Below are 13155 nucleotides of genomic sequence, written 5' to 3'. Positions count from 1 at the left end.
AAGGTGGCGTGACTATTAAAATAAATCACATGCAAAACATATACAGTTTTTTTTACAAATCATCATTATCTCCGACCTAACCGTAAACCGTTACTTACAGAGTTCAAAATTGCAGTTACCACGTGTCTATCAAAAATAGATAAAAACATTTTTATACATTGTACACACATTTGCTTTTTTTTTGTATTGATTCTCATTAAAAAATAACTATAATTTATTTTTAAATACAAATTAATGTTTTAAATTATTTTTTCCTAAGTACGTGATTTTTAATAGGAATTTAAAATAAGTTAAGGTTAGGTTAGGTCTGATTGATAACAATAAAATATGTAATAAATTAATGCAAGCAAATTTACTCTCACCGCGGGGCGATTTGCTTGCAGGTGTTACTAAAAACACCAAGTCTTAGAATGATTACTTGGGATAATAACAGTTGTAGGTAGATATAAATATACATACTGTGCATTCTGTGATATAGTGTTGTAACTGCAGGTGCACGGGAAGTTAGTGCCTTTATACGAAAATTAATTTTTGAAGTATTTTATGTCCAGAACTGTGGATAAAAAAACTTGAGAGCCTAAGAGATAATCATTCAATACATTAATCTAGGTACAGGTACCTAAGTACCTAATTTATGTTACAATAATTAAAACAACATTTTAGTTCACATCTAGGTGTTACGAAAAACTGAAAAATCAATCTATTGTGATTTCTGTTGTTAAATAATCAGACAATTTATTTCTGAGTATCTATAGTATAATAACTAATGTTACCTATAGATATAAAAAAAATGTACAATATTTTAGTTGGTGCCTATGTAAGGTTATTGTTATACTAAGTTGTATAATATACTTAATTGATACATCTGCAGGTAAATGCGATATTATGATTTTTTTCCTATAGAACGGGATATGGACAATTAAAAATCATACCCTCTTCCCTTTCAGAGTCGTCTTCCAAATAACAGAGCACATCGCTGATATAGTCAAGGCCGTATCTGGGGGGGGGGGGGGGTAAACAGGGGGCCTTGGGTATAGTACACCTCACATATATTATAATATAACATTAGGTACATATAATTATTTTGTATGTAATTATTGTAATCAAGTGTATAGAAAGTGATTTATTTTTATAACATATTTAGTGATCAATTTGCTGTATTTTCACATATTTTATAACAATTTACAGATTACACCGATTTAACAGATAATTCATAGGTATCTAAAGAGTAACACTTGCGTAGTTACACGTTATTCGTAATTTAAAGTTCAAACGACACAATGAGTGTCTAAGACAGAACAATATTTAGAATATGCTGCATTTGAATAACATTGATGTAACACGCAAACTTTTATATCAGTGCAGGGAGTGTTTATAATATAATTTTTACTTTGTTTTAACTTATTAGGATATAGATGCACACTACTTGTGCTATACTTCATTTGCTATATACAACGCCACTCCACATTTACAAGTTGCAACCCGGCCTAAATTACATATAGTACCCATTTGATGAATTAGTAATTAGTGATTACCATATATTATATCTCTACCTAAATAAAGTAATTTTTTATTCGATTGTTTACATATATATATTGTATATAGAACATATGTATGATTCCATTACAATTTATAATGAGTTCTTATGTACCGTGAGTAAGTCGTATTAAATGTATGTATTAGGTTAGATTAGGCTTATATTTTAAGTTCAATACTCATTAGAGTCTTATACTCTCATCCATACCATATGATGGATGTATCATGATTTGTGGATCATTTCATTAAAATACTAAGATAATACTTCCTCAGTCACACATATAAATACTTTAACTGACCTAGTCACTGGACTAAATATAGCAGCTAGGGATAGCCGGTGATAAGAGAGTCACAATCTGTACAATATTTAATGAAAATTAATGCGTGAAGGGCAAAAAAAGGAATACCTATTACAGTAAAACCTGTATATATAACGGACAGTCACGGGACCAAAATAATTATCCGTTATAGACAGGTGTCCGTTGTAGACAGGTTTCCATGTTTTAAAAATTAAAATTTTTATGAACATTTGTATTGTTTAATATTTTATAATATGTGCATATTAGGTATAATCTTTAATAATATTATACACATACATTCTACATTATGAATTTAATTTTAATTATTTATTACAACCTATGACACATAATAAATTTATTATATGTGCATACTATTATATTTGTATACATTTATAAATTATTATATTTATTTTTTTTGTTATTTTTAAATCCAATCTTATTAATAATATTTAATACGTAACATATATCATGTAAACAATGTAAACTCTTTGTTGCCAATGGCCATAGTTACCGAGGCTTATTTTAAATAAAATAAAAAAAAATTATTTTTTAAAAAATGATGATTTGTTTCTCCAACTTCGATTTGGTCATTTCCAACTTGTGATGAATAATTAATTCACTCACATATGAAAATCCTTTTCATCGCCTTTATTTAAATAAAATTCTTTCAGACGAATAAGTTGTTCAAGAGCTTCTGAATAATTTGCAAACGTCTTAATTTCAAAATTATCCGTGTTTTCACTGAATGACTTAATTTCGTTCTTTATCGACGCTGTTTCGTAATATGTATGTATGTATTTTTGTCTGTTATGAAATTGTTGGATTAAATATTAGTGTCTGTGTCCGTAATAGAAGGAGTCCGTTATAGACAGGTCGAAATACATTAGAATGCCTATCTTTTTGCCGGGACCTGGTCATTTTGTCCGTTAAGAGAGGTGTCCGTTATAGACAGGTGTCCGTTAAGTCAGGTTTTACGGTATTATATTAGTAAAAATGTTAAGATGCGAACTGTGGCTTGGCCATCGCCCCTGGCCCCTGCTACTTATATTATAATATATAGGTATAGGCACGCCTATAATAAACGTATGTAATTATACCTATACGTATGTAGTATGTATAATAAAGTTAATAAAAGTTTATACCCATAGATGATGGAAAACCGAACTACAGAAGTGTAGAAGAACGTTAATTTAAATCTGATTATTTCATATTTTCATGTCATTCTGATAAAACATCCAAACTCATACTAGTCATACTTATGAGATAATACGCTTATTATATATTTATATATTCTTATGGCTTATAGGTACCCATATCACCTTAACGATCCTATAGATAGTAAAATAAAAATCATATGGACATTTCTGAAATTTTCATTATTATAGAAGTTATAGTAAATTAGTAAATTATAATTATACCTTGTCCACGGTGCACCTATACTAAAATTATCTGATATCGTATAAAACTGTAAGTAAAATCATTGAGTACCTAACCTAACCTACCTATTCAACTATAAAGTTCAATTTGTTATTAATTTTTAATTGCTATATATTATAATACATATGATGTATTACGTAGGTACTTCAGTACCTGTATGAATGGCGAGGTGTGATAAATAGAAAAAATAAAGTAACTGCGGCAAATGACGTCAATTTTATACAAAGCTATAAAATGTTCATTATATTCTGTGTAAAAATAATATACACAATAGGTACCTATAATAACATTGTACTTATGTACCACAATTATACGTCAGACGTATTAAAATTGTATATTTTCTTAGTGGAGCCAATGGTGGACATAATAATATATTGTATACCGTATACGCAGACTGCAGAGTATTGTGCAAAATATAGAATATATTATATATATGTGGTTAAAAAATACTGATTGCTCAGTGGCATGCCTAACCATGAATTATACTTTTTAAAATATATTTTATACCTATTAGTTAGGTATTTATTATTTATGAATGACATAATTTCTTAAGAATTTTATATTACTACAGTACATCATACAAAGTTGTGAATTGATCTTCGAACACTAGAACCGAATTGTTTTCATAATAATAAATAATAATATTGGTTNGGGGGGGGGGGGGGGGTTGGCACCTTTATCAAAAATAGGTTATAGGTATACTACACAACATGCAAATTAGGATTTTTTAAAATGTTTGTCACAAATATAATATATGTAATATGTATATATAGATACTTAGAATGCTAAAATGTCTATAAAAAAACTTATGAAGAAGTGAGAGTAGAATAAAGAAATAGGTACATACATGTAGGCTACAAGAAATGAATTGTCCTACCTATATATATTCGGACATGCGGTGTCCTCACACTTGTCGCCAATCACGCTTCTATAAAGTCATTCTCACCTAGTCAACGGCGGCGACGATTAAACTTTATCCTAATCAAAGTTGTTAATTATGTAAAATATTAATCAAAACTTTAAATTTAATTATTTAGTCAGATGAAAATACTATAATACATTTTTAATGGGAAATAGATTCAAATTGATACTCTTCCTTGTGGATTCCTTGCGTAAAAAAAATTGTGTACTCACGTAGAAAGTGTATGGGCAGATTTTAATCCTCGTAGATATAGTTGAAAATATGCAATAGGATTTATAGAAAAAAAATTAATGATGGTCCTTCGCCATCTTTACTGCCGTAGTAAATAGTAAAACGATGGTAGCGTCTAAAAAAATGATAAAGACAACCATTTAAATGTTTTCTAAGATGCGTCAAATCTTATTTTTAATTTTTATAAATAATTATAATATTGTATACAGTCATACATCTATAGTATCTACGTAATGTCGTATTGTCAATAATATAAAAAAAATAATAAAAATAAATCATTGTATTTAGAATTATAAAATTAAAAAATAGATTTAAAAAAAAATAGATAATTAGATAACAGCTTGCCATAAAATATTTATTTGTGCACCTATTGATTATTATTGAACGATGTTTTACTAGATAATATTTTAATATATTGTATGGATTTGTAATATTATTATTTCTATATATTAATGTATTTATTGATATTTAGATATTAGATTAAATACCTATAAAAAACATGTTTACCTAATGCGTTATTATGACGTAGGTATAGAAACATGCGGTATTGAAGGTAGACAAGAATTCCGAAGCTTATATAATTCAATAATGCATTAGGTATATTTTCAAGCATATTAACCGGGTAAAAACATTTTAATAAACACATAATTAAAAATATTGAAAATTCCAAATGCCTACAATAATAGCTTACACTAATTAGTATGAATAATCTGAAAATTTCACATTGTGTCCGTAAAATAATAACATTGTATGAAAGTTGCTATAATACCAATACTGAATATAACATTCATCACTTAGCTCGAAATCTAATTATTTATAATTTTTTATAATAATATTAAGTTTGTAGTGTGTTCTCAATGAAATAAAAGAAATAAATTTAAAAATCAAAACTAACTTAAAGGTTGAAATGATCAAAATTCAAAAGTAAGTTAAGAAATAATAGATTTCCTATTGAACGTTAGTGAGCTCAAAAACACATCTCATAATTATACTCACTAATCTAAAACCAATGAAATTAAATAGAAATTTAAATAAAATTTTTAGATGTATGTCACTACTGGGTGGCTTCTTCCAACAACTCATTCACGTCTTTTGTAAATTAGCTCATATTCTTATTGTGTCTCTGGGTACTACAGATGGTATATTTTTTATAACAATAAAAAAAAACATAAACTAAATTTTCATAGTTTGCAAAGTCTCAACATATTCAAACTTTTTAAAGTAAGTATCTAGCATTCTAACTCCATTTCTTTGCCTATAGAAGTAGTGGTGGGGCTTAAATCGGAGAAGGCCTTGGGCTTTTGCAGCAGAAACTTGATCTTATGAATTTCCACAGGTTCGATAAAAAAATATCCATCTCCTTTTTTCAACTTAAATTGTTACCGATTAAAAGTATCCAGTTTCCACCAAAGCCGTAGTAGAAACAAGAAACTAGAATCTAGAAGCAATTATTAGGTTTATCATAAGATGATTTGAGAGTATGAGGTTGAGTTAAACGGATAATGCCCTATGCGCCCACCCCCAATAAAGGTGAGCGCCAAAGTCTGAGTGTGACACTCAAATAAAACATCACAAAAAGTTTTGTGGTGTGCTTTCTGGTATTGTTGTTTGCGAACAGTGTAATATTATGTAATCAGCAGACAGCAATCACTAATCAGTAGGACCGGTACATGCCGATACACGGAAATACGGTACACGGTGGACAACAACGCATCGAATTAACTAATACCTATGACAAAATAGTCAAAATAGAACTTAATTTTGACGTACCTACACAACAAGTCACATTAACGTCTAACGATTTACGAATATTAACAAGTAGGCCGTACTCAATTGTGGCAAACTGGTAACGACGAAATGAGTAATGAGTAATGACAATTGACAGAAACAACAGTCAACAACACAATAACACCACAATACCGACGGGCGGCAACAGAGCTTTCGGTAGCCGTGTGTCCGGCTTGATTTTCGACCAATGACATGGCACCTCACGTCGCGCGTTGCCCGGTTCATGGCCCCGCCACCCCGGTGAAGGGCCGTGGTGGTGCTGCGCGGCGCACTTGTTTATGTGCCGAACAGCTGTTTGTGAACAACAACAAAGACTCGTGCGACGGCGATCGTGCCGAGGGCCGAGATAGGTTTCAGTATAGTAATAATAATATTACCATTTGCCATTTATCATTATTATTACAACAGTTTCGTTTTCGTATGCGTTGCATTAGTGCACTACGCTTTACGCTTCTGACCGACTTCACACGCACAACTTCGCTGCACACCTCACCACACACGTCGATCATCATAATATTGTATTATTGGACTTATTTTCCGTTTTTGCCGACGTTGTTGTCTCGTCTCACGCGCGTCCCATGAAACGAACGCCACTGTTGATCGTCCACTTAACAGACGCCGTCGCCGCGCCACGACCGCCGCGTTATTGAGTATCGGCTATTGCACCTTGGGGACGACGGACGCTATGAATCGCTGTCCCGCGATGAATTCGCAGTACGATGTCGAGCGGCGGTCCCGGTGCCCGGCGGCGGCGGTACATAAGCCGTCGCCCGACACCGATGACTTGCACGCTTGTGAGCGAATTGTCGTCATGTTCGTACAGCTCAAAAACTACTTGGGCTCGTATTGGCTGGTCCCATGGTTTTTCGTCTACATCTACCCCAGCATACTTGTCTATGAGTGAGTGTAACGCCTAAAGTTAATGGTTGATGTTTATCGGGTGTACGGTCTAAAGCCAGTATCTTCGGACTCGTGTTCTACTGCTGGTTGTTTGGTAAATATCTATCATGGTGATGTTCGACACCCTCCTTTCTAGCCCGCAGCCCATGCATACGTTTGTGTCAGTGGTATGTACTCGATGGTTAATGAGAATTCAATATTCATTGGTATACTCTCCAAGGGTTTCTGATGTGTGGACATTGCCTTTATGAGATTTTACTATTAGCCATTCTATTTTTCATTTATATTTCTGTGCTTACTATTTAGTGATTGATAGCATCTCTTCAGATCCTATTAATAATTTTTTTACAAGTACATTTTTATAGCCTTAATGCTGAAATATTACTTATCATTTTTTTATTTTTGTAATATAAACAAAAATGTTAGTTGGACAAGCTCCAAATTTTACACTAAAATTAAGAAAAAAAATATTCAGTGTCCTATTAGAACAGATTTAATTCCCATAGACTTAATTTTTAACCTTTCATATCATTTGACAAATTGTATTAAAAATAATCCATACCTATTTCCATATTATTTTACCATGTAAAATTGTGTTTGAGTCAAAATATTTGATTTCATATGCCTAACTAATTGTATAAAAGCATGTTACATAATATCCATATACTTTTTTACAATTATAATAATTTATTTAATTTTCAATGTCAATAAAATATGGATAGCTTAATACATATATTTTCACTAAAATAATAATGATACATTTGGTTTTTTTTTAAATGAAATTATCTATGAGTGTAGGTATAATTACTCATATTTAGTAATATTTACGCTTTAGTTATATAAGTATTAAGTAAAATATTATTATTTATGAGTACCCATCCCACCTACTTAATGTTTTGTTTTTTTCATTAGTAGGTACCAAACAACAAAGAGTATCTTTTCGCATTGTCATAGAATTCATAGAAATAAACTTCTTTTATTTTAACTACCTATCTACTAAAATGTTTTGAATTATTCAATTATTGATAACAAACAAAAAAACAACTTAAAAATTGTTGACCTATTCTATGGGGCGTTTCCCAATGAAAGGAAATATTGGAGGCAAGTTGGCAAGTGGGGTTAACAGAATAATTGTCCCAAGGCCAAAGGCCATGTATTGGCACTATTATTGCAACTACTTACCTAAAAACAAAACAAACACTTTAAAATAGTGTTTTTAGAAATAATAAATACTACATTCCTACATATTGTTTTTGTTATGATATCCCATTAGATGATCATATATGAACATACACTTTTCGTGCAATACTATTTAATAACAAAATTTAATTTAATGCCTAATTAATTATTTTTAATACATTGGAAATATTTTGTAATTTATTATCCTCTAGTATTGAAAATAAGTTAAAATAAATAGCCATCTTCAAATTATATTATTAATAATTTATCATGGTCTTTAATAACCATCCCATTTAAATAGTAAACACCTAATTCATAGACATTAGCAAAACATTTTAGTAGAAAATAAGCAATTGACAAAAACCAGATAGAAATTATCTTGGTAAAATTTAATTAAATTATATATTTTTTACTAGACATAATAATAAGAGATTTGTTTTAAAATAAAAGTGATAGATATTAAAAAAAAGTACAGGGGTATCTAGAAATAATTAAGCAAACAAGACAAATTTATTAGGTATTTTAAGATATAAATAATTGAATAGTGCAAGTATCAATTGCGAATGCTAACATAACAATATAACCCAAGTGATCTTGATTTGATTACCATACATCACCACATTTTAATAATATAAATAGTATTATGGACTTTGGATTATTTAGTTAAGCTTTCACCAAATATTTTACAATCATTACTGAGAATAAAAGTTTATAGGTATTTTATTGTTTTAATCGTTAATATTCTATACATTTTTTTCATACCTACACTTCTAGTTACTCTTCAAGTTTAATAAAATATTATAATATTAAACAAAATATATACTAATAATACACATCTACTTAATATAAAAAAACCTCTAAACTTGAATATTTAAATATATAGCCTATAAGTAATCATTTTCTCTTTTTTATGTTTTATCATAAATAGGTACTATATATTTTTTATGCAACATATACATTTTTTTAAATCTTAATCTGGTAATTTATTTTTCGTAATAAAACAAAATATTTCTAGTAAATTATTTATATGTGAATAAATAAAAAGGTATTATTGCTTATGTAGGTAATTTATTTTAAAAATTCATAATATTTTATCACCTACATATGTTTGAGTTGTGATGTAGACAATGTAGTGACACTCGCTCTCCAATTATTATTTATAATACAATTTTGGCAGCCTTTTGGCTAAGATTTTATTTTTAAATATTCTAGATTTAAAAAGAATAAATAATATAATATATACATAGTTATTAAGTCATATTGTATTGTTAAGCTTTTTGATTTATTTTTATTTAACAAATTTATCTTTTTGATTTGTTTTTATTTAACAAATTTATCGTTTAATTTTAGATCTTATGGTTTTGCTGGGCCTTTCGTTTATTGCAACATTGTTCAAATTCTATTTTTCATTGTATTTGAATTTTGGGATGAAAGTTTCAATTGGACACCATTACATGATACGTACGTAATAATATAAAATTATCTAATTATAATGTATTTGAATAAAAATAATGAATTATTTATTCTTACATTTTATTTTTTTTTTAAGTGTAAGAACATATTCATCACAAATTCTTGGACATCAACTCATAACAAAAAGTGTCGATGAAATGGTAATTTATTAATATGAATTTATTATTCAAAATTTAATACTAAGCTAATTTTGTTTAGATTTTGTTTTGTATTTGGGTTTTTTCTTGGGCTGCAGTCCCTTTTATATGTTATGCAAATGAACATATATTTGAATTACCTATTGATCGTCTGGAACGGTTAACTTCTTATGTATCTATGATGACTGTTACATTTGTAATGGGTAAGTTAACAATTTTTTTTATATTTATACACTATTATTATTATTTTGATTTTTACTTATTGAATGATATTTTTATAGCTTATGTTATCATTTTACTTTGGATTGACATGAATTTGTTGGAGATAAAATCAAGTATAAATAATCCTAATCCAAATTCAAAAGTATCATCATATAATTATGACCTTATAGATGATTTAATTGAACCTGGTAATATAATTTGATAAATATAATATATACTAGTGCCTGTATTTTTTGGTAATTTTATTTTTATTTTAAAGACGACATACCTGATTTGGAAACTGTGTATGATGATATCTCTATTACCAGTGAATTCAAAATTGATAACTCATTTCTGAACTTTTCAGAAGCAGTAAATGAAAGTAAGTTATATACTGTTTAATTTACCTATACAAATTGTTTTATTTTTTTATCAATTTTATAGATACTATTGAAAGTGAAGAATTTTGTATTACTTCAAAAGTTGAACAAGGCGAAGAAGCTAAAGAACAAGAAATGGATGTTATATCTTTGTCATCGAGTACATTAAGTGACTTTGATGTAATAACTGAAGAGGAAATAGATTTACTTAAGTAGTGTTTTTTTTTTTTCAAAAATATTTCATAGCATAGAAATATTGCTTTTTGTAAGCAAATAAAAATAAAAAATAAATATTTTGGTAATTAAATCTTAGACGAGAATAATTTCTCTTTAGACATTTGATCCATTAAATTGAAGCTTGTGACATATATTAATTTAAGTTCCTATTTTGTGTGTTTAATATACAAACATAAAAGAGAACTTTTTTTTAATTGGCCTTATATTTATGAGAAGTCTTAGCTCAAATATTGTATTCCATGTCATTTTGAACTTATGTAATATGAAACTTTTTGGTTTCTATATGCTGAATCTATATGAATATGGCTAGTTGACTTGTACAGTATTCTTATTTTTGATGGTATATTCTCTTATGAGTTATATTCATCATACATTTACGTTATTCTTTTTTTTCTTTTTTTAGAAATCATTTAATACCACCGTAAATTGGACAATTGATCTCAAATTTGTATTAAAAATAGTCAAAAACATTATAGTGTCATTTTATAATCAAATTTCTATTATTTATTAAATGACAACTGATTTTTCGGCTTTTACATGAAACTGATTTCATACTTTAACATTTTTTTACTATCAAACCATATTATAAGTACTGTATCTGAAAGCTTATGATAATTTTGATGAGGTACTGTTTTTTATTTTCAAAATATGTCTACACAACTAATACATTTACGCTTTTTATTTGAATAATTAAAATAATGTATATTTTTTTTATACATGTTTCTAAATCATAAATTATCTTAAACAATTGAGTATAATATTTTATGTTGTCTTATTAAGTATATATTATAGTATGTTAGATTAAATATTTTTATTTTTTCGTATTTCAAAACAAAATAATTATTACAACTTGCTTGTGAAATTAGTATTAACTATAGATTCTATTTTTATCTTGGTTTATTATGTTTTCATACATTATGCACTTGTTATATACCTACTTACATGATTTATTTTAAAAGTATTTATTTTTAACTAAAATCTAAAAAATAAAATGTATTGATGAATTATATTAAACATTGTAAATCAATGGTAATTTTTCTTTTTTTGTTATTATGTTGTATAAATGAACATTTAATTGAAGTAAAATATTTTATGACCATAAGTATTTTAATGCTAGGCAGTATGCTAAAAAAGGGTTAGTATATCCCTCCACCTCTTAAAATGTATAGGAATAATTAATTTCTCACGAGATGAATTGTTTTGGTCAATAATAAACCAAAATTTAGGTTTTTGTATACCCATGATGTGAATGGTAAATAATCTCCCAGAACAAATTTTTATTTTTTATGTTAACTCAATTTCAATTTGATCATTTTGGTATGAAAATGAATTGGTAAAATTTGCACTGTTAACTTTATATCCCTTGTTTTCTATCATAGGTGTTAAGCAAACACATTGTAATAAAGATTTTAGTATCTTAATTTTTCTGTTTGAAAAGTGAATTCTGATTATATAGTATGAAATGTATGATAACCATAATAAATTGATGATATTAATAAAAATTATAAACATGTAAGAATTGTTAAAAAGATTTTGGCTTATGAGTAGTGGAGAGGTGTGAGTCTTTAACATAGAATGACTTTAAAAAAAGCCGGCTGGGAAGACGTTAAAAAAAAAATTGGGTGTAATAATGACAATATTATTAGTATTTGATACTCATATTAAGACAATATTACACTCGAACTATATAAACTGTAAATTAAAAACCAATTAAAACAATCCCAGTAAATCGTCATCTTAAACTATATCAATTAATATTTGTTTGAAAGTAGGTACAAAATTATTGTCACTGATTTCAATGTTTCTGTAAACAATTTTACAAATCTTATATTATGAGCATAGTGGTGTGAATGTTTTAACTTTGAGAATAGTAGAATAATTATGGTATCTATATGGAAGACGGTTGGTACTTTTGAGTGGTGAAACGTGTAAATTCAGTATACTTCTCCAATAAATTGAGAAAAACAAAACAAAAAAGAAGAGGAAGTGGATGTTGCTCTGCTGTACAGTAAGTTACAAGTGGGTCACTAATGGATGGTGATGAATTTTAATTCAATGATAAAAAATCATAGGATTCGCTTAACAATTTTAAGCCAAGGCGGTTTGTCAGTCAATAATATTACTTGGTAATTTAGTTTATTTGATGATATTATTATGATTAAAGTAATTTATTTTACTAGTAAGCATTATTAGAAATCTTTCAAAATGTACCAAACTTATCTCGGACTCAATTTACCTAGCCCCATTTTTATTGTTTTTTTTTTCAAAAGAGCTCTCGGTCAAAAAGACTTGCCTTCGTCCCCAACATATGTTCTCATCATATGTAATATATTATTATCGAAAGTACACAATATAATTTTTTTTCACTATCACATTTGATTTGGTTAGAAATGTTAAAATATAATAAAACTTTACTATAAATCTAACTATACTGT

General features: G+C 28.0%; 1 protein-coding gene across 1 annotated transcript; it reads left to right on the top strand.

Moving 5' to 3' along the window:
• Positions 1-6526: 6526 nt before the first annotated feature.
• LOC111040247 lies at positions 6527-11115 on the top strand. The gene is made up of 7 exons (XM_022324077.1): positions 6527-7113; positions 9643-9753; positions 9842-9905; positions 9964-10105; positions 10184-10312; positions 10384-10485; positions 10548-11115. The coding sequence occupies exons 1-7, from the start codon at positions 6899-6901 to the stop codon at positions 10697-10699; spliced, it is 915 nt and encodes a 304-aa protein (XP_022179769.1). The 5' UTR covers positions 6527-6898; the 3' UTR covers positions 10700-11115.
• The last annotated feature ends 2040 nt before the right edge of the window (positions 11116-13155 follow it).

This window comes from Myzus persicae, unplaced genomic scaffold (genome assembly GCF_001856785.1).
Source record: "Myzus persicae strain clone G006 unplaced genomic scaffold, MPER_G0061.0, whole genome shotgun sequence".
NCBI lineage: Eukaryota > Metazoa > Arthropoda > Insecta > Hemiptera > Aphididae > Myzus > Myzus persicae.
Note: the sequence above shows the minus strand (reverse complement) of the source record. Positions and strands in the feature narration are given on the sequence as shown.

Bases quoted from the DNA above. Each gene is read 5' to 3' on its own strand.
- LOC111040247 (XM_022324077.1), top strand. From the start codon at position 6,899: ATGAATCGCTGTCCCGCGATGAATTCGCAGTACGATGTCGAGCGGCGG. The intron at 7,114-9,642 runs GTGAGTGTAACG...GTTTAATTTTAG, and splicing joins CCCAGCATACTTGTCTATGA to ATCTTATGGTTTTGCTGGGC. The intron at 9,906-9,963 runs GTAATTTATTAA...AATTTTGTTTAG, and splicing joins CAAAAAGTGTCGATGAAATG to ATTTTGTTTTGTATTTGGGT.